The 25,218-nt window shown below is 38.8% G+C and overlaps 2 protein-coding genes across 3 annotated transcripts in view; one reads left to right on the top strand and one right to left on the bottom strand.

Annotated features, from left to right (window-relative positions):
* Positions 1 to 233: 233 nt before the first annotated feature.
* MFAP3 (microfibril associated protein 3) lies at positions 234 to 17,877 on the bottom strand. Of its 2 annotated transcripts, XM_081826210.1 has the most exons (3): positions 17,817 to 17,877; positions 7,621 to 8,085; positions 234 to 4,430 (listed from the first exon to the last, which is right to left on the bottom strand). In XM_081826210.1, the coding sequence occupies exons 2-3, from the start codon at positions 7,913 to 7,915 to the stop codon at positions 3,637 to 3,639; spliced, it is 1,089 nt and encodes a 362-aa protein (XP_081682336.1). In that variant the 5' UTR covers positions 7,916 to 8,085; positions 17,817 to 17,877; the 3' UTR covers positions 234 to 3,636. The 2 variants fall into 2 exon arrangements, with proteins under 2 accessions (XP_081682336.1, XP_081682337.1); XM_081826211.1 differs by lacking the exon at positions 17,817 to 17,877 and having other exon boundaries at positions 234 to 4,345; positions 7,621 to 7,758.
* Positions 17,878 to 19,142: 1,265 nt separating this feature from the next.
* The window catches only part of FAM114A2 (family with sequence similarity 114 member A2), a 22,007-nt gene continuing 15,931 nt past the window's right edge, over positions 19,143 to 25,218 (top strand). Inside the window, exons 1-5 of the mRNA XM_081825801.1 lie at positions 19,143 to 19,268; positions 22,149 to 22,393; positions 22,737 to 22,836; positions 23,283 to 23,375; positions 24,623 to 24,771. Of these exons, the coding sequence (XP_081681927.1) occupies positions 22,163 to 22,393; positions 22,737 to 22,836; positions 23,283 to 23,375; positions 24,623 to 24,771 (573 nt within the window). The 5' untranslated portion in view covers positions 19,143 to 19,268; positions 22,149 to 22,162. The remainder of the gene's footprint in view (positions 19,269 to 22,148; positions 22,394 to 22,736; positions 22,837 to 23,282; positions 23,376 to 24,622; positions 24,772 to 25,218) is intronic.

Here is a 25,218-nt window from a genome sequence, read left to right as displayed (position 1 = left end):
ACTTGGGTCTGCTAACTGCATCCTCATGGTAACTGTGGGCAAGACATCCATCTTAGTATGGCCCATAGCACCAAAAACATATAGATGCTTATTAAATATTTGTAAAATTAAAATGCATAACTATGGAAGAATCTAAGTTGAATCAAATTTACTCCTGTTTAAAATCGTTAACATCAAATTCCATCACACATAAAAATGAATATATACTCAATAAAAGATTTCAGACAAATGAAATAGTCAATTGAACATTTAATAAATATATTCAAGCATCACTTTTTTTAAAAAGAAAGGACAAAATCATAATGTAAGTATTCATTAAAATGGTGACCATTTAAATGTCATCTGAACCATACCAAATAACACTTTTATGAAATGTGTTGAGAACCTAGGAGTTTATGTATAAAGCTGAGCATTTTCCAAATTCCCGGAGTAGATGAGACAAGATTGTGTTCTTTTACCGGTGACTCAGGAGCTAGGATCTACTTGTGTTCTAAGTGCTGGTGTGCGAAGACAAGGCGGGCACCCACGGCCGGCTGTGCTCTGGCCACTCTGGGACCCGCGAGACAGAGTCTGATCTAGGGTGAAACTACGTGCAGGGCGTGGAGAGGAATGCACCAAGGGCTTCACTGAGGCTGGAGGACCAAACAGAAAGCAGCGTGCTTTGACTTCAAAATGCATGTTAAGTGAGGCAAAGAAGCCAGGAACCTTCTCACAACTGTTTCAGATCAGCAACTCCTAAGGTATTTATATCAAGGTAGTTGGGAGAACTACAAATGCTCACTGGTCCTGAATCAAAAATTTAACTATCAGAACAGATGCGACTTTGAGGATAGGCTTATCAAACTACCTAAAACTCAAGTTGGGTATCAGTTCAAAAGATGCCTGTCCTGGTTTCAGCTGGCAAGGAATCTATAAAATGTTTACATATCTATTTTTGGTAAATTTATTTCACAAAGTCACCATTTCATTTCATAAGGACAATAAGGTTCATTAAGTCACAATACAAAATTTACAAATGAGATGACAGGACTACTTAAACACATTTGCTGAGTAAAGGCATTTTTACTAACTATAAAATCCAGTGAAACTTTAAAAGATTAATTACACCACAGTTACTGTCAAAAGACTTTTCGACCGTAGTTTAAGTTCAAAAGGTTAAGGATTTTACAAAAACATAACATGAGACAATTATATATGAAGAGTATTTGGTTAGATACAGAAAATAATAATGTGTGGTTTTCTTCCTCTGGGAAACTAGCTTTAGAAAATAACACCAACTCCAATTAAATTTTGGCTACTGTAATTATCACTGGCACCATAATCTGGAATATCCAAAGTAATCCAGTTATTTTGGCCACCAAATTAAGTCACCATTATGTTTCTAAAGGTGACACACTGAAGTAGCCTATAGTTATACAGTATTGTGTAAACTTCGTTTTTTTTCATTAGTTCTTGTATTTTTCCAAAGTCCCATTTCCCAGGACTCTGACCGTTAAATAGGTCTACCTTAAGGTTCCAAACACTCATGTCCATTGTGAGAACATGTGGGATAAATCCATATTCTTTAATGTGAGAAGCTACATTCTAAGAAATGACCCTAAACTCACTACACTGGGACCGGGTTGGAGGTACTACCTAAAGATCTGAGGGATGGTCAGGAAACAGACCTCAGACAAGAGATTTTAGCATTTTTAATTTTTCACGAGAAACAGCCTGGGAAGGGAAAAAGTGTTCTATAATCTAGGGTATGGTGAAGAGCCCTTGCTCTCATAGCCAACTGTATGAAAACATTATTCCTTAAAGACACGCAGGTCCATGAGCCAAGACAAGCTTTGGTTAAATGATTGGTAGCTTTTGTTTGGCTCTGGAGGTTTCCATGGAAACAGCCTGAGAGACAGAAAAGGCAGCATTATCCTCTTTATCCATTATGCCATCTGATAAAACTGCACACTGATTCATTCATGCTATCCAGAAGAGATGTATTACTTGTGATAAGCCTGGACAAAGGGAGGTGTGAGCTCTATCTGGTTATGCGCTCTATTTCCTTGCCTTCCTCCATTTGAAACCTTAAATTAAAATCCTGGTAAAAAACCTCTTCCGAACATTTCCCTCAGGAACCTCTAGTTCAAGTCATGCTTCAATAATCAGAAGCCAAATGAAGAAACATGAAGAACCAAATGGAGCTCAACTGCCAAGTTCTTAAAAATCATATGACACCAAGCTTCCTGTAGCTGAAGAAATTATTCTGAAGAGTATTTACAATTCTATATCAGGCCTCAGCCAGGCAAGAAATACTGTCTCAAGTGCTCATTATACACAGCTGAATCAGGTGGCATCACCCATAATTTTTCTCCCTCTTTCTATCTAGATCACTTGTGTGTGTATATCTATCTATGAACTGGTACCTGTATCTGTGCCTATATATTTAATATATTCATATATACCACACACCATTATCTAATCTTATTTCAGGTTAGTGCTTCTAGGGAAGACCACAAAAGCAGCCCTAGCTCAGAATTCTGTATCTGAAGGACACAAAAATAAAAACCTCAACAACAAAATATATACAAAATAAACCAGATAAGGAGGCATGCAGCCTTTAGCACCATATTAACAATCAAGGAGGGCAAGAGTGTTGACAGAATTCTAAAGACGAACCCAGCTCTGAGTTTCCCCTGGAATGGGATCCCAAACACAGAACCCTCTTACAGAGTCTAGTACTTTTAAAAAGGGAAAGCCTGAGAAATTCTATTAACAGAAATGTCAAAAATCCATGATTTGCCAGAGAGAGATGATTTGACATTGTTTCTTATTCTAAAAGCACTGAAGACACTATTCCTTAAGAACAAATTGCTCACTTTTGGAGCTCAGTTGGGAAATCACTGCCAGCTCAATGAACTAAATGATACTCCAGTAAGTCAGAAAGACATGATCTATCCCCCAAAAGGACCAATTTACTCACGGAAAGTAGTTTATTAATGAGCAGTTAGCTCCCTGATATCTGTATAACAATACAGACATTGGCTACACCAAAGAGACCCAACCTAGCACATGTAATTGCACATTCCACATGGCAAAACATCTGGAAAACACCCATACCTCTATGCACTATGGCATTGGTATGGGAATCTAAATCACAAAATAAAGTTTCAGCTTTATCCTTTCCATAAAAAGGGACTTAAAGTCTAGGGAAGGGTTTACTTCAAGATGTGCTAATGATTCTGGTGGTTTAAAGGGGACAGGTAAGTTACAGGGCTAGAAATGACTTTAGATATCATCTAATGCAAATCCCCCATTTTACTGGTGGGAAAACTGAGGCCTCAGGGTAAGTGTCAGCCCTAACCATTGGAAGAACCATGACCAAAAGAGAAGCCATGGAACTCTTAGTGTGGTACTTTGTCCATTATGCTTACCTCTCAAGCTCCTTTAAATCTTAACGTGTGTCATTTAATCAAGCTGAGAAATACCAGGTATGAAAAACACTGAATTTTTACAAAGATTTTGGCAATAATTCACATTCTGATGTGCTTAATATTAACAAAGGGGAAACCCCCAGTTATCTTTTGGTAAAAATGTTATTTCCTGCATGAAACAGGTTCTTTTTGTGAGAGCTTTTTTTTTAGGTATCGGCATAGCTCACAACTGACGGCTTTCCAATGTCCCATCTTTGGAGTAAGAGTTTGATTCTGCAGATCCAATATCATCAGGTGGGCTAAAATGACTGCTGTCTTGAGAATCTGTATCAATACTTTTGGTTTCTGACTGAAGGTGGACAGAAACCTGAACTGCTATCTCCTGGCCTTGTTCATTCAGAGAACCATCATCCGAATCTCCTCCCGGTGAACTACTCCGGCCCATCTCTGGGTTAATGACATAGATGCCACCTTGACCATTCAGGGCTGGTCTCTCTTTAATTCTTTCTCCCATGTCATCTGGGTCGTCCACTCGCACAGCCTCAAACATCTCCTCCACAAAGGCTCGACAGTTTAGAATAAGGGGCGGAAGAGGGACGCTTCTTGCCAATTCTTCAATGTAACGAGCAAACTCCATGGTCTTAAATTGTGTGACTTTGGCGAGCTCCAGAGTCTTGGCTGAGGTGATGATGGGGATGCGCTTTGCAATCTCAAAGGCCTTCTGAAGTTTCTCAGCCCCTTCAGTTCTGAAGAATTCATTGATAGCCTTCTCAGTCTTACGAAGATGGCTGCTCATCATGCACAGCCGTGTGACATTCAAGATGAGGGTGATTGTAAAGGCAATCAGGCAAACAATCATGTAGTAGACACTCATGTCTCCTGAGGTGAAGATAACACGCAGGGTGACAGAGTAGGAGGCACGAATTGGAGAGCTGATGAAACATGTATAGAGCCCTCGGTCATCGAAGACTACACTGGTGATATTCAGGAAGTTATCAGAAACCAACCATTTTCCACCTGATAACCCAACAGAAATAAAAAAAAATACAGCATAAAGAATATTATTACTGAATAAGCCAACCGCCTTACCATAAATATGCCACCTCTTCATGATAGAGTGCTTTACCTCATCTCTTAGGTTCTGCTACTTGTTTAAATCATGTAAGAGAGGACTTTTATGTCCAGAGTAGGAATTTAAACAGCCTGGAAGTTAAAAAGGGAATCAAGATCTTCCTTCCTGATGTGAATGATTACCATAGCTACATTTCAAGGCTAAATATAACAAGCCTTTCAGGGAGACAGGTATGTCTATATAATGCTAAGTGACCAATCTTAAAAAAGAAAAAAAAGAAGTGTGTGTGTGTGTGTGTGTACACCACAATCTCTAACCTATACATTTTCATATACTAGAAGGAAATGCCTCAGAAATACCAAACAATGGTTATTTCTGGGGTAATGGGTTGAGTGATTTATATTTTCTTCTTTTTATATAACTGTATTTATTTTTGATAACAAGAGACAAGTTAAAAAAAACCAAACAACCCACCCCACCAATTTAGTGCATTTTTCAACCACTAACTGGTTAATCTGGCATGGCTTACACATTTAATTTGTTTTGTTAGAAAAGGTTTGTTGATGGTATCTTGATTTTCTGGCAAGAGTAACTGAAGCACAAGCCAAAAGATATGTGTCACAAGTCAGGGTAAACAAACTGCTTGGCACAGAGAATAAAGTTGCCCTTAAGATGCCTAAAGGATCTTTGGGTTCTGTTTTAAACCTAAGACATGCTGCCTGTCTTCCGTATACGAAGGTATCTTCATTCAGGGAACATGTACACAAAAGTATCTAAGAGTATGAAAAGCAAAGCCTACGGACTAACTACCCACCTTGATTCAACACCCTTTAGTAACTTGGCTCTGCCCACACAATTCTGTTTGTGGTCAATTATCAGTGTATCCTGTACTTTAACTACAAAAGCCATTCAAAGATGGGATGGATGGGCTAACCTGGGGTGTAGGCGTGAGTCCCAATTACTAGAGGCACTGTCCTGGAGGAGGCTGGGGTACTGCTTCTTAAGCACCACCTGAGTGCCTTATCTTAAGATCTTGAAGTTAAGAGATCTTCAAGATCTCTTTCATCCCTGAGATTCTATAGTTCTGGATTATTTTAGTGGTACATCAATTAGTAAGGACTCTAGATTATGCCCATTTTTATTGTCATCAAAATTTACCTAATGCTATAGTTATATTTAAGAGACATCACTTCACTAATGTAAAAAAAAAAAAAAGAGGAAAATATATAGCTATGGAATATATTCATTATTCCACAAGCTTCTGTTCTATGAATTTGGAGCTATGAAAAGGCTATCCTATGAATCCAAAGTATGATGAAGTACATACACTCCATTCATCAACCACTGTACTACGACCACAATGTAAACTCTCTAGCTTACTTGCTGATAATAGCTCAAGATTTATGAACCTTACGCTAAACTGACAGGCTCTTTAAACTCCTCTCACTGGAGATTCATAAAATTTAATACAATTTTCCAGAGCCGCTACTGAAAGCATCAATGATAGATGTTAGTGGTTTTCAAAGTGAAGGAAAAAAGTAAAATGAAACTGCCATTCCACTTGGTTGGTCTCATCCTAACCTAAGCTTTGTTGATGCGGTCAGTCTGTAACGATCACACCAATTGAATAATTCAGATCTCAGATGTGTTTGGTTAGGATCCTAGAGCCCAAAGGAAATAAGACTCTAGATCATTGCATCCAAATGTGAAACCCTAAATCATGTTCAAAATATACATTCTGGGCACTATAGAGATCCTGACTCAAAAGATCTATATTCTTAAGAAGCTGATTAAAAATATTCTGTTCTTGGGGCACCTGGGTGGCTCAGTCATTAAGCGTCTGCCTTCGGCTCAGGTCATGATCCCAGGGTCCTGGGATCGAGCCCCACATCGGGCTCCCTGCTCCACGAGAAGCCTGCTTCTCCCTCTCCCACTCCCCCTGCTTGTGTTCCCTCTCTCACTGTGTCTCTCTCTGTCAAATAAATAAATAAGATCTTAAAAAAAAAAAAAAATTCTGTTCTTTCTAACAATTTAAACTCTTCAATCCCCTGGTGGCCAGTTACTCAGTTTATACAAAGTTAGAGTGTTTAGCGTATACTTTAGAAGAAAACATCATCTGTCTCCTTTTCTGTTTTCCATTCTAATATGAATAACCAAATATCCTTTCTATTCCAAGAGGTTAGACTATCTTTCTAGCAAAAAAGACAAGGGCCTTTTCTGAAAGTGTAGCTTATGAGTATCCCAGAATTTAATCCTTATCCCATTGATTTTTCATGGTGATTTCTTTTTGAGGTACTTTAATACAAGTAGTCTTCAAAAAGATCTTTCTAGCAGAATATTAGTTAGGGAAATAATATTCTGATTAAGATGTGTTCACAGGTTCACAAACAGCAAAATCAAATAAAAAACTGTTGAAAAGGGGCCTTGGTTGCATTATTATGTCTGGGTGATTTTTAAGACTGAGAGGCAAAGGTACAAGAGAAGCTCTCCTGTTTTTAAGTAAATTAAGGTATAGCATAGAAAAAAATTGAGCTGGAAGGACTTAATAGAGCTCTTTCTCAGTGCCCTTCTAATTCACAGAGGGACTTAAAGTTTTATGCACAGAGCTATAATCTTTTAAAAACCATCCTGGATTTCCTCTAAAATTTTTAGTGACTCATTTCCAAACAAAATTTTAAAATTTATGACAAATTTACGTAAGTCTAGCCACAACCCTTCCTCGTGTATTCACAAAGGGCCATCACGCTATATTATTCACATTGTAGTCTAGGTGAATGGGGCTGTGCAGTGCACAGCCTGCACAGCTGTCTGCAGCAGCCCTGATGTAATCTACCTTCAGTGAAGAAGGAAACCAGCTCACCAACAGGAGAGATGATCGCTCCCTGTCATCATGTGAACATCTTTTAAATTTATAACTATTCTTTCTTTCTTCTTCTGGTTGAGTAATTGTAACTATTTTGCTTTTTCTCATAGTTCTAACACTCCAGGACTTTCAAAAGTTTTAATTATTCCCGCTGGCACCTCATCACTGAGATGGGATGGGATCTTCAAGATCATATGCATACGCCATCAAACCAAGGAGACAAAGTAACAGGAAACTAGTGACCTTGATTAATTATACGCTGGCATAGTTACCTCTGCCTCTGCCATCCAGGTGCTGTCCTTTTGAGTTGTACCAATGGACATCTTCATAGTGGTTGATTGTGAGAAGACACTCGAGTGAAACACTAGTTCCCTCTTTGGCTATGATGACATCGTCCCCTGAGTGGGAACCTGCCGAGAGCTCAAAGCTTGGAGGAAAGGATGAATTGAAGGAACTACGATTTGTTCCCACTGGGGCCATTTGGGTGAAGCCTACATCTTCCAAAACAAAAGCAGCTGGCACAGTAACACTCACCACTAAAGTGAACAGGTAACAATGTGGCTTCATGGAAAAACAGGAGGAAGTCTTGTTTAGATATGGAGAACTCAAAAGCTTCTATTCTATAACAAGAGCACGGTGGGTAATTTATTGCTTGGTACTGGGAGTTCTCCAAAAAAGTGGGAGATTCAGGCGTATTTTGAAATCTTCAAGATTAAAAGATGTGAGTGGAGACCAACCTAAAAGAAAGCCAGATATAAAGTTTAACCAACAAAGACTCATAATGGGGTGAAACTCTTATGTTCTAGAAATGAATAGATGTGAAATTGATTAGAATAATTGGCGCTGACATCAGGGAGCAAAACAGAAAGAACACCACCTAAAAATCTCACACAGAGACAGCAGAACGCGCACTGAATTAGGAAATGGCAGGCAGACCTAGATTCTGGTCCTGGCTGTGCTACTAACAAGCTGTAAGACCTTGGCGAGTAGCATTCTCCCTTGGCCGTTTTTCTCATCTGTCAAATGAGAGACTAGATGAGACCTCTCTAACGAGTCTTCTGGTTCTAAAAGACTAGGATTCTATCTTACTCCGACAAATCTTATGCAACAGGGAGCCAGTGAAGGCTAAAATATTTAGCTTAACGATCTTTTATTTCAACCTGCACCTGTAAATCAACTGATACATCATGATCATAACCATGGAGCTCAAAATTTGAGCAATCCAAGTACATAATATATTAGCTTTAAATAATGCAGGGATACTTAAGGTAGTTCTCTGTTTGTTTTAATATTGGAAAAAAAACTGCACTACTACATACACATAAACAGTTATTGACTCCTGAGAATTTAGAACCTCCCTCTTGGGCAAGAATGTTAGACAAAAGAATTTTCCTTTAACAGTTTTTTTAGTATCAAGAGACAAAATACAGTATATTTAACAGTTCATGAAAATACCAAATTTTAGCTCAAAGTCTGCAAAATCCAGGGAGGAACTGACATCTTCAACGTCTAGTTAGTAGAAATGCAAATATAAACTACAAGGAAAGAGTGCCGGACAAATAAAATACCACAAACAACGAACAAAATATCCCAGCCTGAGAGTTTATGTGATTATGATCATCTTCCTGGTAATCTGATTCCTCTTTTAAATCAATGCCTCTCAAAGAAAAATTTCAACTTCCATTTCTATAAAGGACAGGATGAAATGCCTAGCTTTATTTCCTATAAAGGCCCAAAATAATTAGTTTTGGAAATGACTCTCCTTTGTACTTAGGCGAAGGCTGCTTGATCACAGAACATAAAAAAACAATGGATCATTGTATTTAGCCATTAAACCCCTCAAAGTCTGAATCACAGTACGCTGTAAATGTCATTTAATTTTCATTAGCCCTTGAAAGGACGGTTGAATGATAATAATTTTCTGTATCTTGCTATATCTTTAAAATAGAAGAATGGACTATTTAGAGTAAAACAAAAGACTTCAGACTTTGTTATACATAGTAGATTGAACACATGTGTTTATTTCTATTTCTTCCCCAAACCCAATTAAAATGACACTACAGGAAACAAAGAAATTGGGCATTGGAGGGGATTTCAGAAATGATCTAACTCATTCACTTTACAGTGACTTGCTCCTTTAAATTAAACTTTATGTTAGTAGGAGAACCCTGGTCTCTATTGGGCAAGAGTGGTGAGTGAAAACAATGGAAAGAACACTTAGTAAATGACTGCCATAAGCCAGGCACCATGCTTGGAGCTTGACATGTGTAAGCTCCCAAGTTCTTTTTCAGTACAATATATATAATTGGTGGACAAAACTTTTGACCTTTATTCTAGACTACTGCTTCCCAATCGTGAGAGGAAATGACTGTGCTGAAAAAGTGCTCCAGGCCTTCCCTAGGATTTCGATAATGAGTTCCTGTGGCTGTATCCAAGTCAGCATTTTCCCAATTTTATTCATTTCTTCTATTGGCATGATTTTTTTTTTTTTTGCTTTTTCTTTAAGTCAACTCATTATTTTACTTTCATACATTTATTTCAAAAGGAAAATCTATATTACATCTGTAAATAAAAGTAACTGTACACAGAAATACGATGAAAACAAAGCAATATTATTAACTGCTATCTGCTAAAGGCTCTGAGCTGGAGGCCCCTCTCTGTCAGGAAAACAAAAATAAAGCAAATAAATCACCCACAACTCTACTTTATTCTAATAACACCTCATTTCTTATCCTGCCATCATCCTTTTCTTCCCTACCTATTCCACCGAGTCAGAACCACAATTTTATTATTTCATTTCATTTCATTTTAGAGAGAGAGCACGCATGCAGGCAGGGGAGGGCAGAGGGAGAGGGAGAGAGAATCTCAAGCAGGCTCCACACTCAGCCCAAAGCCGGGCTCAATCTCACGACCCTGAGATCATGACCTGATTGAAATCAAGACTTGGACGCTTAACTGACTGAGCCACCCAGGAACCCCAGAACCACAGTTTTAGACTAGAGGTATACATTTTCATCTATTCACCTGTATCTACTGAGCACTTTCTATGTGCCAACCTATTGTATAAGGACACCGTCTCTGCCTTCATGGAGCTAAGTCTGGCAAAAGACACAGACGCTAACTAAACATATGCAAAATACGGTAAATGCTGCCCAAGGTAAAGTACAGGATGCTATGGTAGTACCCAATGTGGGGAGCTAAATGTGTCACAGAGAGCCACCTTGAGAAAGTGAGGTGTGCAACAGTACTTGAGGGATAAATAGGAATTGAGAATGGAAGAGAAGTGTCCTAGTAAAGGGACAGAGGAAAAAGCAGAGGGATCACTGGTTAGGAGGTGTTCAGGAAAAAGAGCTACAAGTTGTGGTAATGAGAAGGGGTGGCCAGAGTGCTGGGTCTGATTCCTGATTCTGGAGGGGAGCAGTCTGGGCCAACAGCAAATCTGGAGGTGAACTTTGGGAACTGGAGTGGGAGGCTGAAGTGAGTGTAGGAGACAGTCGTCCAACAAGAAGAGGTCAAAGAATGTGGAGGCTCAAGAGTGGGACAGATCACCTGTAGGAAAGGGAATGTCCCCCCAGGATCAAGGCAGCTAGAGGAGAAGACCCTGGAAATAGAAAAAAAAATGGACTCTCCCTCCCTGCTGAGATGCAGGAGCTTTGGAAGAATAAACAGCCTCCACATGAGAGGGCTGTGGGGCAAGCGGGGTCCTGGCAGTGTAGCTGCTGTGTGGAGTTCCTTCATGCAGCTTCCCTGAGTCTCCTCTCAAGTCCTGGCTCTCCCTCCCACGTGGTCCAGAGTATACCTGGATGCAGGCTGGCTTTTCCCTGAACTCCTGTAGCTGTCACCATTACACTACTCACTGGCTCTGGTATGTGCCGCTCTGTACTGCTAGGCAGTCCACCCCATCTCACCTAGGAGTTCCTGAAGTACAGGGACTATATTTTTTGTTGCTATACTTCAAAACTAGCACATGTTCAATAAATATTTACTCATGGAAATCAGTTTAAATTTGATAAAGCATGTGATATATCTTTGTAAATTGAGGAATGTTATGCAATAGGGATTGTAATTATTCGAACTGATATGCATTTACTAGCACTTATTATATTGAGACAGCCAATGCTAAAGATCTCCAGAGAACTTAAGAGGCATAATGCCTAAAGGCAGTCCTTGAGTCAACCCCAACTCCCAAAGTCTTCATTCACCATCTTGTCCTAGAATATAATAGTGGGGATAAAAAGATTACCAAGCCCAGGCTGACTACTAATATCCAGAGAGCTTGTTAAAAATACAGATTCCTGGGTCCCACCCTAGCCCTCGTGAAGAACCTCTGGACTTGGACTTTGGAATTTATGATATATAATTAGCTCCCTGGATGATTCTGAGGCCGAGGGTCCATGGATTGGCATCCAGAGACTATGACTATACTTCCTCATTTCCTTTACAACAGCATTGCAGACTGTTCGAACACTTCCAAGAAGAGGAACTATCACTCACATTCCATTCTGGACTTAGATTATCCTCGATCAGCGGAACTGTAGGCCTCTGAGAAAGGCAGGGTAGCAGAGAGGTTCAGGTACAGTCTCAAGAGTCAGATTTCCTGAATTTGAATCCTGATGGCTCTAACGAGCCTTGCAACTTTTGTAAATGACTTAATCTCCCTGTGCCTCAGTCCCCTCATCTTTAAAATAGGGAAATTAACAGTACCTGTTCTATAGGACTGTTGTGAGGCTTGAAGGAAATTGTATAAAACACAGGGCCTGGCAGTAGTAATCACTGAATAACCTCTAGTTATTATTATTGATTGTTCTTTTAGATACTATGCTAAAATCTACATCTGATAATAAAACCATTATTTAAGATAAATGGAACACCTTTACTCAGAATACTATGCAACCATTTAAAAATCTTGGAAGGGAGAGGGGAAACACTATTATGTAATTTCAATCTGTAATTTTAAATTTCACATTTTCCTTTTGCTCATTGTCAGTAAGTCATAATATGGATCAAACAGGCATTGTAAACTGGACTTGGGAGTCCAACCATGATATGTTACATTGTTTTTGTACATTCTGAGTTTGTGGTAAATAATCTTTGTTGTGATGTGCTTAGCTTACCTTTCCCTTTTTTGAGATCTGCCTCTATGTTCTGGGGCCCAGGAAGAAGTCAACCCTTTGGCCAACTAAACTAATCAGAAGCTTTGATCTTGGAATTTAGACTTGAGACATGGTGGGTTAGGGCCATTTGAGAAAGAGAAGGGGTTGAGGCAGTCAGGTTTGGGCCACATACAAAGAGAAGCAGAGAGACAGGACCACAGGGATGGAGAAGAGAAAGACAGTGGTGAAAAAGAAGAGAGAAGAGGGGAAAGTGGAGGGGGGAGTGGGAGGGGAGCAGAGGGGAAGAGAAAGAGACTCACTCAAGTGCTGCTCTGGCTCCTGACAGAATTCTACTTCCTCCCTCCAGTATGACTTTTTCTTTTCAAAGAAATAAACATCTTTATACAATTTCATTCAAAATTAAAACCACAAAAATTAAGACTAAATGTAAAAACAAGAAAGGAAATGGAGAAATGGTTAGGTAGGAGAAAAAAGATTAAGTTCAGCAAAAGTGACCGAATTGCAGCTGTGGCTACCAGGCAATCCTCATCATGGATTTCCATTGCCTCTCCTCCTTAGGCACCAGAGTGTGGTGCACAAACTACCCACGTGGTCAAGATTTGTGGTTCCTATTCTGCACAGACACAACAATTTGCCTCTATTAGAAGTTTAGAGAAACCTACAAGACAGGGTTTAGAAAAATACTATGAACACTCTTAAACTGCTGCTGAGCCAGCTATTTCTTAATGCTGCAGTTCACATCTGAGGCTAAGAGGAAAGAGTTCAAAAAGGAAAATCAAAGTGCCACCTTCCTACAAACAGTTAAAAAGGGCTATGCTATGCTTGTGGGTGAAGTTACTTGGTAGAATGTTTTATTACCTTTCTTTAGCCACCACAGAAAAGTGATACTCAAATTTAATCCAGCTCTTTTTTTCATCTTTTAGGTACAATAAAATATAAGCTCTTCTAGGATCATGAATAATCAGAAATGTAGATGATTTTACCCAATAGAACCATTCTAAATATTGTCATAAAAAAATAAAGAAAGAAACAAAGAACAAAGAAAAGCCCCTAAGCTATCATCCCTAACAGATAGCCTTGTTGCTGTTCCTGCCAACTTCAGGGAGAAGAAATATTTCCATTCTGCTCCAATTCTCAGCAGAAGTAAATAAGGAAGTAATGTGCTGATTTCCATTCTCATGGCTCAGTATTAAGTTGGCTGAGGAAACTGCTGTTTGCAGAAATAGTCCTGGGATAACACAAAGTGGGGAAAAACACTGATGCCCAGATGGTATTGGTTTCAAGTATACTGGGATATTAATGCTTTATTCTCCATAATTAAATGTGGTCTAGGTTGTATTTACAGCTCATCTACTCTTCTCTTCCTGCACTGTTACACTTGGAAAATGGAGAAGATCCCCCATGCCGGGCACACAAATGGTCAAAGTGGCATTCCGAATTGGCAAGGGGGAGAAAAAGCAAATGAAGAGCAGATTGTTACTATTCCCCTATTCTTTGCAAAGAACAAACATAAAACTGTTCTGCTTATACTCAAACATTATGATAGAGATCTGAACCATAAAAAGGTTAGTAATACTCCAACAGAAATCACCATTTTGAGGATCATTTTCTGAAAAGATCCTAATTAAAATAGTCCTTACGCTCCCAGTCATATCTTGGAGCCATCACACACTTCATATCTGGCATTTGGGCACTCAGCTCAAACTTCAACATATTTTCTGGCGCACTGAAAAACACCTTCTTCTGTATTTACTGGAGCTTTGTTTTAAATTCAGGATTATTTCCTATAACTGTGACTTATACACTTTTGCCATAAGCATTTGCTGAAGCTACTAGATGCAAATGACAAAGATACCTACTGGATGTAGGATGTAATGGGCCTATATTTACGATCTCCTTACCCACTTTTTTTTTCTCTGTAGTCTAAAAAATTAAACTCAGTATAACTAAAACAGAACTTCTCATTCTCACCCTCAGACCTATTTGTCAAGTATATACATATCTTGGATGATAGCCAACACAATATAATTCTTTCAGTTTTGCAAGATCCAAGTTACAAGACCATCATGGCTTCTTGTTTAGTAGCATGGACTGAAGTGCCTGATCCGATCCCTGCACGAAGCCATGGGATTGTGAGGCCTTAGTTTTCACATCTACTGAATAAGGTAATTAACAGTAATGACCTCATAGGGTAGTTATGAGCATTAGATGAACTAATGTGGGTATATTATAAATACATGCTATTGTTATTATTATTCCACTTCCTAGATGTTTTTCAATTAAATCATACTGTGTCCCCACCCTAGGTCACAGTCCTTTTACCTTACCTGGGCACCATACTATTCTTCTAATTTCTAAATGGGTCTCATTAACTCCAACTATACCCCAAACACTGCTCTTCTCAGAACTAGTCCAGAACTAATCCAAGAAAGTCATTATGATTTAAAAATCTATTGATTTTCCACTGCCCAAGAGATAAGCTTCAAATTTTGGTCAGGTATTCATAACTTTCAGGAAGATTCAGGTGCCAGAACAGAAATAGCTGGAGGAAGCCCAGTAGTATCTGTGTGCGGAATAATTGCTTGCTGAAGGAATGAATGGATCTAGAAGTTTGATCTTCAGTTACGCCTCTGTCACCAATTAGCTATGATCTATAGTGCTCTGTTTCCTCATCTGGAGGCTGATTATCATTATCATTTCCTTCTTTGCTTAATTTGATAATCTTCCCAGCTTCCTGTCATGGCTCAAAGCCTTAACTACACTTGTTTCACTCTAATCTCTCCAAATAACTTTTTACTTTAAAGTTCTGGTTCTAGTTGTCCCTTTTGCTTGAAACTCCCCACTCCTCCCCACCAATATCTTCCTGTGGAAATTCCACCCTCTCTATAGTATCCAACTCGAATTTCACCTTATTCAAGAAGTCCTCTCAACCTTTATCCTCTTCATTTTGGATGAATTTCTTTTGCTCTGTCAGTCGCCTAGCACACTGAGAGTACTCAATTGTAAGACTTATCAGTTTCCCTCTTCTATCAGTTATCTATTTGTCCAAAAGACTATAAGCTTAGAGATCACAGTCTAAAAACTTTCTCAGTCTTTGGCATAGGACTGGATTCAACAATTTGAATTCAGATCCTCATCAACCTGGCCGTTAGAAAGGTACTTGCTACAAACTTCTTGCTGACTTTCCAGAGTCTCAGTCTCTGGAAAGTGTAATGGAGATTTTTCATGATATGGAAATAGAGTTTTTAAAATTTTAGTGGGGAAAACCCTCTAGGGTGAATTTGATCTGTAACTGGTCTTCTCAAATTGCAATTTTTGAGAACTTATATCAAATTAATCTGTGGTGCTTGTTAAAGATGAATATTTCTCGGCCCCACACAGACTTACTGAATTGGCACCTCTAAGGGCAAGGCCTGAGCATCTGCTTTTTAATGTGCATATAGTTTTAATGACTTACAAATCGAGCCCATATTTCCTTTGATTGTCATAACAACATTGCAATCCAGTGATTCTCGAAGTGTGGTATCGGGGCCTCTGGGGTCCCTGGGACTTTTTCAAAATGATTTTCATAATAATAATAGGATCTTATTTGCCTTTACATTCTCATTCTCACACAATATAGTGCAATTTTCCAGATGCTACATGATGAGTGCTATCACCAGAGAATGAATGCAGGAGATATGAGAATCTAGCTATCTTCTATTAATCCAGATATTAAAAAGACTTGTAAAAACATGTTATTCTTTTTTTTTTTTTGAGAGGGAGAGGAGGGTGGGGAGGGAAAGAGAGAAAGAAAGAGTCGGGGAGAGGTCGGGGAAGGGCAGAGGGAGATGGAGAGAATCTTAAGCACACTCCACACCCAGTGCGGAGACCGATGTGGGGCTCGATTCATGACCCTGAGATCATGACCTGAGCCGAAATCAAGAGTCGGACTCTTAACTGACTGTGCCACCCAGGCGCCCCAAACAATGCCGTTCTTAAGTTTTTTGTTTTGGAAAACATTCTTCATAGAAATGCTACTTATGTTAACACATAATGAATTTATTATCTTAAATAAATTTTTGAAAGTTGTTTTGATACCTAAAATGGTAAAATGGTAAACATTGATAGATATAAGTCACACACACAAACTCCTTGGTGTTTTCAGTAAGTTTTACAAGTGTAATGGGATCCTGAGATCAAAATGTTTGAAAACTGCTGCTATAATTATTATCAGCAGCATTTTAAATGTAAGAGTAAGACACGGTTAAGTGATTTACCAGAGATTCCACAATTAAACCACAAATTCTATGCAATTTCCATCACCACAGAAAACCAGAGGAAATTACCTATTTTATACTTACACATATTTTTTTGTTTTTGTTTTTAGAATAGGCATTTTTAACAAGCTACCAGGTGACAGTGATGCCCTTAAGTATGGAGAACCACTATGAAAAGCAAAGGAAACTATCTGAAGTTTTAGGAAGTGACAATTATTACATATGGACACTGAGATGATAATTCTGAAGGCAACAGATGGATTTGGAAGACCTCGGTTCTTAAAAGACCAAATCCCTTCACCTCTCTGGGACTTAGTTTTTCACATCTGTACAATGAAGCTGTCTGTAATGCCTCTTTCTGGCTTTCAGCCTGGGTTTCATGCATTTTCACTGCTAAAAGACAATTGAAGAGATGCCTCTTTCTAATGAAGGTCAGTCTTAAAGTCATAAATCAGAGCACATCACTCTTCAGCATAGAAACCTTCAATGGTTTCCATTGCTCTCCAAATAAAAGTCCAACTCCTTGTCCTGACTCATAGACACTACAAGATTTGGCCCATTTAAGCCTCTGGCCTCATCTTCCTTCCTCTTTTTGCACCAGTAACAGTGGCCTTTTTTTTTTTTCCTTGACCTTGCTAAGTTTACCACTATAAGGCCTTTGCACTTGCTATTCCTGCCCCCTCGAATGCTCTCCTCAAGATCTTCATAAGGATTACTCCCTCACTTTGTTCAATTACATTATGCTGCTTAATTTTCTTTAAAGTACTCACAACCATCTCCCCCCCACCCCCATTTCAGATAACAGTGTTTGCTTGCTGACTTGTTTACAGTCGGCCTCGCCCCAGAATGTCAACTACTTGGGAGCAGGGCCAGTGTCGGCTTGTAACCGGTGTGTCCCAGGCCCCCAGGGTAGTGCCTGGCAGGTAGCTGATGCTCAGGAAACGGACGACGGCTGAACTGCAGCTCAGCCCTGGCCTTCAAAAAGGACCGGGGATATCCCAGCTCCCTTGATGTCGGAACCCGACCCATCGGCTCAAACACACGTCTCAGCAGCCCCAGTACCTTTCCGCACGACCCCGACAGACCCTCACTTACCAGACTGACAGCTCAGCTTGTTCTGGCCCGAGCGGAAGCTTGACCCGGAAGTGCTCTCGGGCAGGCGGGACCGCCTCGCACTGAAGGAGTACTTCCGGGGCAGTAGGAGTGATTCCTCGGCAGCTCTGGCGGCGGTGAGGTTGGCGGTGGCGGTGGGCTGGGTGCGGGGCTTCCAGGGAGGAGGCCAGCGGGGTGCGGGGGCTCGGGACTCGGGGCCGGACCCTCCAGGTGGCTGGGGAGTGGGAGGAGGTGGTCTGGGGCTGGGCTGCCGACACCTCCCGGCTGGACGCGCAGGCTGTAAAGCGCTTTGGTTATTGAAGCTCTACGTTTGTGTGAGGAACTCTCCTTGTCAGCGTCGGAGAAGTTGGGGGCGCTTGTTGACCTCAGATGTCCCGTTTGGGACTGGTCTTGTATGCGGGAAGAAGTGAGAGCGCCTGTTTGTCCGTCTAGAGACAGCCAATGTCAATAACGACAGTAATGACACAAACCATCTCCTCCGTCCTAATAGCAACTGTTACCTATGCGAGGCTATGTGCCAGTCTCTGTTCCAAGCCCCTCGCGTACCTCACGTGGTGGAATCCTTGTAGGAATCCTGCCAGGCAGGTGTTCTAGCCCCGTGTTACACTTGAGGAAGCGGAGAAGCAGCTAGGTGAACCGACTTCCTCGCAGTTACCGCCCTCAGGAAAGTTGGAAGAAAATCGAATTCCGGAGCCCGTGCTCTTAGCTGCTAAACTAAACCCCTTCCATTTTGGTAACTGTGTGGCTGGAAGTTCCCAAGGAAAATGGGGGGAGGTATATGTGTACATAAAAATGTGTGCATTTTTATTTTTAAGAAAGGACTCAGCCATTTAATTTTACTTGTAATGTTTTAGTTCTTGGAGTGTTTCCACTCCAATTATGAAAATAACCTACACTCACTACCAGGATACTTGGAAAACTTACAAAAACATTAAATAGTGCGATTCCGTATACCTGAAATTTCTTTCTTTCTTTCTTTTTTTTTTTTTTTGCTTTTCCTGGTAAAGTATGAATCCATTGAGAACAGGGATAGCACAGCCATTATAATGATGAAAGTGATGGTAATGAGAATATGAACAGCCACCACCTTTCCACCTAGCCAAATGTCTAGCACATTCTAGATGCTCATTAAATCTTTGTTGCACAAATGAAAGAGTAGACCCAGTGTTTAATATTTTGAAATATGTCCTTCCAGCCTTTTATAAAATTATATGAATTACTTATGTAATATGTATATTATATATTATATAGTAGTTGCCCCTCATCTGCAGGTGATATGTTCCAAGATGAGAGATGATAAAGTGCCTGTGTGGTGAGATGAGATGAGGTGAGGTGAATGATGTAGGCACTGTGCTGTAGCATTAGGCTACTGTTGACCTTTTGACAACACCTCAGAAAGAGAATCATTTGCTTCGAGACTGTGGTTGGCCACAGGTAACTGAAACCTCAGATAAAGGGGACTGCTGTATATGGTATACTACTTATAAAATATATATTATTATGTGTTGTAATTTGGAAAGAGCATATAGAGAAAGTGAAATGATAGTGTAAAAAAAGTACATATTTATTTAGCCAAACAACATTGATTGAACTTTATGCAAGAACTGTGTAGTCTTTCCTATTAGGTTCTTGGAGTAAATGGGGCAGAAATTGTGTCATAAATAAATTCTCAGTCTCCAAAACTTGGTACATAGTAGGTATTCAAAAAAAGTTTGCAAATGAATGAATATTTCAGAGTTGGTTTGCATGTATGTGGGTAGTTGCATCTGAATTTTTTTTCTGTGTGTTTTGGGAATGTATAATGTATGTATATCATATATCCATATGATCTAGGCTCCATGGTGTTGTGTAAATCTACCTTTCTAGCCTTATGCCTTTTTGTTATTCTCCCTGCTATATTAACTACTGTTATTTTTCGATATTCCATGTCTGTCCATTCCATTCACACTTCCCATGTTTTGTTTCCACACCTTTGAATTTTCTCATTGGCACCTTCACCTGTCAAAATCCCAAGTGCCCTTTAAGACAGGTGTTGCAAGCTCAGATGTATACAGGGGCTAATAAGGTAACAAATGAGTCAAGTAGATTTAGGTGGAGATTATAGAGAACTAGAGAACATTATCCTGCCTAAAAAGACCCAGCAACTCTTTGGTTTGAGCTAATTATTACCATGTTAAAAGCGGGCCCAGTGTCACCAGATATTTCAACTTTACTAGAGAAGTTGAAAATCTGTATTCATGTATGAAGTCTGATTTTTAAATGTTAGCAATTAATATAAAAGTTTAAACACTGTGCAGGCCAAATAACATTTAAAGGCTGGATTTAGCAGTCACATTCTCAGTTTGTGGCCACTGTTCTATGTTTATTTCAGATACTTTGTGCATGAATCATATTCTCTGATCCCAGCAGAGTTTTTCTTCTCTGTTCTTTTAGCATTTTATATATACCTCACCTATAGTGCTGTTTCCAAGGTGCCTTAGGTCTTTTTTTTTTTTGAGAGGGAGGGGGAGAGGGAGAGGCAGGGGTAGAGGCAGAGGCAGGGGGTAAGAGTGGGAGAGAGACTCCTAAGCAGACTCCACACCCAGCATGGAGTCTGATGCGGGGCTTGCTCTCACAGCCCTGAGATCATGACCTGGGTGGACATCAAGAGTCAGATGCTTAACTGACTGAGCTACCCTGGTGCACCTGCCAAGCTGCCTTAGTTCTTAATATGACTTTCTCTTGTACATTGGAAGCATTGATGGCTTGAATTGGGTCTAATTCTGCACTTGGTAAATATTGGTATAAAATAAATGCTTATATATACCTAAGGCTTTGGTATATATACATTTATTTATCCTCTGGTTATCTTTATTTCTCCTCTACTTGGTTATCTTGGAAACCAGCATCTGCCTCTTGTAAAAACACCAGTGGTATCTTGGCTTTAATTGCTAAAGAGCTGTACTTATGGTAGGGACTGAATTGGTTAACATTGCTGCTCAAAAGCTAGTTTGATTTAGATTCTATCTGATGGCTTAAATTTTATAATTCATAAATTGAGGTAGAAATAATGACTAAGATTTTTTAATGACAGTCAATAAAAGGAAAAATTAATAAATTGGACCTCATTGAAATGAAAAACTTTTGCTCTGTGAAAGACCCTGTGAAGACGATGAAAAGATAAGCTACAGGCTGGGATAAAATATTTGCAAACCACATATCTGACAAAGGACTTGAATCTAGAGTATATAAAGAACTCTCAAAGCAGTAATAAAACAAAAGAAAAAAACAAAACCCCCAAAGAAAATGAGCAAAAGATACAAATAGGTATTTCACTAAAGGGGATATACAGATGGCAAATAAGCACAGGAGAAGATGTTCTATATGATTAGCCATTATAAAAATACAGCTTAAAGCCACAGTGAGATTATTATTACACAGCTGTCAGAATGGCTCAAAAAAGGGAAAAAAAAAAACCCACCAAATGCAGGTGAGAATGCTGAGAAACTTGATCACTCATACATCACTGATGGTAATGTAAATGTAAAGAGTGGCAGTTCTTATAACACTGAACAAGTACTTAACATAATCCAGCAGTTGCACTCTTGGTCACTTATTTCAGAGAAATGAAAGCTTATATTCCACAAAAACCTGTATGTTAATGTTCGTAGCCATTTTATTTGTAATAGCCCCAAACTGGGAACAGCCCAGATATCCTTCAATGGGTAAATGGTAAAACAAACTGAAATACATTCATACACAAGGAATACTGCTCAGCAAAAAAGGGAAGAAACTATAGGTAAAACAACTTGGATGGATGGATCTTGAGGGACTTATGCTGAGTGAAAACAGTTGATCTCAAAAGGTTACATACTGTATGAATCTGTTTATATGACATCTTTTATAGAGATGGAGAACAGATTAGAGGTTGCTGTGGGTTGGTGGTGGGCGGGGGGTGGTGAGGGGATGTGGCTGAAAAAGGACAACACAAGGGATCCTTGTGATTGAACTGTTCTGTATCCTTAGTGTGGTGATGGTCACACAAATCTATACGTATGATAAAATTTCACGAACTAAGTAACCATACATAAGTGCCTATAAAACTGATGAAGTCTGAAGATGGTCAGTGGGTTGTATCAATTTTCTGGTTGTCATATTCCACTGTGGTTACATAAGTTGTTGCCATTGGAGGAAACCGGGTGGAAGATACACAGAACTGTCTGTATTTCTTACACCTGCATGTGACTCTATGATAATCTCAAAATAAATAGCTTAAATAACTTATAGCAAAAAAGCCTATAAGATTAATTTTTTCTTTGACTTTTTTTTCACCAGGCAATGATCTAATCATGTCAGAGAAAGATGGTATTGAGACTCCAGTGATAACTGAAGCATCCTCCACTCTTGAAGATGGGAACCGTGAACCAGCCAAGAATTCTGAGTCTGTTGACCAAAGTGCCAAGCCAGAGAGTAAATCCAAACCTGTAGCTATCACTCGGAAAAGACCGGAGTCCAAATCTTCCAGTGACCTCGAGACTTCGGAAGTTCTCCCTGTTGAGGCATCACAGGCTGTAGGCAAAGTAGAGTATCTATTAAAACACTGGGATTAAAAGTTAGGGTTAAAAGGAATTTGGAACCAAAACCAGTTTAAGATTGTATCTATTTCTTTTCTTTAAAAGCCATAAAACACAATTTTCTTAGTTTTATAAATGACTTTATGAGTAGTTGCCTTTGCTACATGGTGCTTAAATGCAGGTGACATAACATTTGTCAGGCAAGCAACACAATTCTTTAGCTTAATGATAGGTATTTCTTCACCTGTACTTTGGACTAATAATTAGATACCTTGTCCATACACTCTCTTATTCTCTACTTTTTCCCTTTTCTTTTGCCTTTTGTTTTTCTGCCTACTGGGAAGAATAGGAGACTGTTTCCAAAGATGTACCTCAGACTGGTTGGGGATATTGGGGCAGCTGGGGCAAGTCCTTACTCTCTTCAGCCTCAGCTACAGTAGCTACAGTAGGTAAGATCATCATTTTGCTAGTTTTTGTGTGTATGTTGCTACAGATCTGTGTTAAAAATGACTTTGTTAATAATTCTTATTCTATGTTTACTTAAAGGCTTTATAGTTTGAGAATTCATTAGGAATGATGGGCTGATTTATAGTATAGCTAGAGTTTACAGCATCTTCTCATTAGCATTTCTTATTAGAGTTTCTCATTTTCTCATTAACCAGAAATTGTTAATATAAAACTATTGTGTGGTGGTAAATCAAGTTTGTTGGTTTTGTTGGTTTTGTTTTTTGGTAAGATTACACTTCCAAACATTAGTTATGTATGGTCAGAATAAAATGTCTGTGACCATAGTGATTTTAAAAATCTGCAGGATTGTTTTGGTTTGTTTCTTCAGTTTTGGTGATTAATAATAAGTAATATTCAAATGTAAAAATGTTACCATTTTCCTCATTAGGACAAGGTATTTCAAATGTCATTGAGAAGGCAGAGACTTCTCTTGGAATTCCTAGTCCCAGTGAAATTTCAACCGAAGTCCAGTATGCAACAGGTCAGTATGTGGAAACATTAAGACCTAGAATTATGGGTTAAAATGGAACAGTTGAGCTCATTTTTCAGTATATATTTATTGAGTGTCTGATATTCAGGACATCATGGAATTGGTGAGAAAGGGGTTTGGAATCTTTGACTAACAGAGGTCTGTGTCCTTTAGCCACTTTAGTCATCTATGAAATGGGATGATCTGTGTCAAAGGACTGTTAAAAACATTAAATAAAGCCATGAATGTAGAATATAAGAATTGCCTAGCATTGTGTTTGGCACAAATGAGTAAGAGCCTAAGAAGAATTAGCTGAATTTGACTCTGTTGTGACACAAAAAAATATTTTAACGTGTTTAGTTTTAAGGGTTTAATTTTTTGTGTTTGGATTTTTATGAGGGTGAAATTTAATTTTGGATACCTGCTTTGATCAGTGTACTCTCACTTAAGCTACAAAAGACAGAATTATAACCAGGGATCAAGATGGCCTGGGACCAGAAAATAGGAAGTTTTCGGGCCCTGATTTTGCTTTCTCCATCTCTCAGGGGCTTTATTGTCTCCCACTCTTGTTTCTCTTTGATCGTCTCATTTTTTTTCTCCAATAAGCATAATTTTCTAGGATAAAATTTAAAATAGGCCATATTTTAAAAAGTCAGATTTATTGATTTTATAATTTATATGTGTAATTAATTATAAATTATATGTAAATGCATTATTTACATATAGTAAAGGTTACTCTTTTAAGGTATACAGTTTATGTGTTTCAACGAACATATAATCCTGTTTACACAGTATAATCACAGTCCATTGTGATTATACAGTATGGAATATTTCCTGTATATGTATAGATAATCAAAATGTAAGAATATTTTCATCACCCCCTAAAAGACTCCTCTTGCCCCTTTGTGGTCACACCCATCAGTTACTCTCAGTTTTTGGCAACTGCTAATCTATTTTCCGCCTAAAGTTTGACTTTGTCCAGAAGATGGTATGCATAGAATCATACAGTGTAAAATGTATTGTTACATATACCAGTAGTTCAAATGACTGGATTTTATTTTTGAAATGAAATGAAAATGAAAAAAGCTATGTTTTCATTTTAAAATAGGTAAATAGTTTAAAATAATAAAACAAAAAGGGCTAAAGCTACCCTGTGTATAGGAAGCAGGGTCTAATTTTTAAAATTTCACATAGATGCTGATAAAGAAAACTATTTATGGATCATCCCTTCATGTTTACACATCCCCTTCCTCCTGTAGGAGAGACAAATGCCAAAGAGAATGCAAACTCTTCCCCATTGACTGGGCCATTTGGTGTATTCTCAACCATCTCTACTGCTGTTCAGACCACAGTGAGTAAAATGCATGGTAGACTGTATCCCTCTGTGAATATAGTGGTTTTTTTTTTTTTTTTTTAATCTCTTTCTCCCTCCTTTTCTTGAAAAGCCACGAGGACTGATTACTGTTATGGGAGTCCACAAATTGCTGAAGATCAATCACTTTGATCTTAGGGGTAGAGTGGGAGCTACTTGAAAACTTTCTTTAAAGAAGTAGAGAGCAGAAGATGAAGAGTAACAGAGAGGCAATGTACATAATATTTAATGGACTATGAATTCTGAGTTTGGTGGCCCTAGAAAATGTCCCTCCTTTACGAAAATATTTTTCTCATAACTATAGATGATTAGAAACATTTTTAAAAGGATTTTATAGGAAACTTAATATCTTTCTTTATGAAGATAGATAACTAGTACTTTTTAATTTTAATTTCTTGAAGTAAAACATTATATACAGAAAAGTGAAATCATAAGAATTCAGTTGGAATTTTTACAACATGAACACACTCAGCCTAAGAAACC

The sequence above is a fragment of the Leptonychotes weddellii genome, chromosome 7 (genome assembly GCF_054177405.1).
Source record: "Leptonychotes weddellii isolate Sample4059 chromosome 7, ASM5417740v2, whole genome shotgun sequence".
Classification (NCBI taxonomy): Eukaryota; Metazoa; Chordata; class Mammalia; order Carnivora; family Phocidae; genus Leptonychotes; species Leptonychotes weddellii.
The sequence above is the reverse complement of the archived record's forward strand: the minus strand, read 5'-3'. Positions and strand labels throughout refer to the sequence as shown.

Excerpts from the sequence above, each read along its gene's own strand:
- MFAP3 (XM_081826210.1), bottom strand. The coding sequence starts at position 7,915 with ATGAAGCCACATTGTTACCTGTTCACTTTAGTGGTGAGTGTTACTGTG. Across the intron at positions 4,431-7,620 it reads CCTGGATGGCAGAGGCAGAG|GTGGAAAATGGTTGGTTTCT; the intron begins GTAACTATGCCA and ends TTGGGTTATCAG.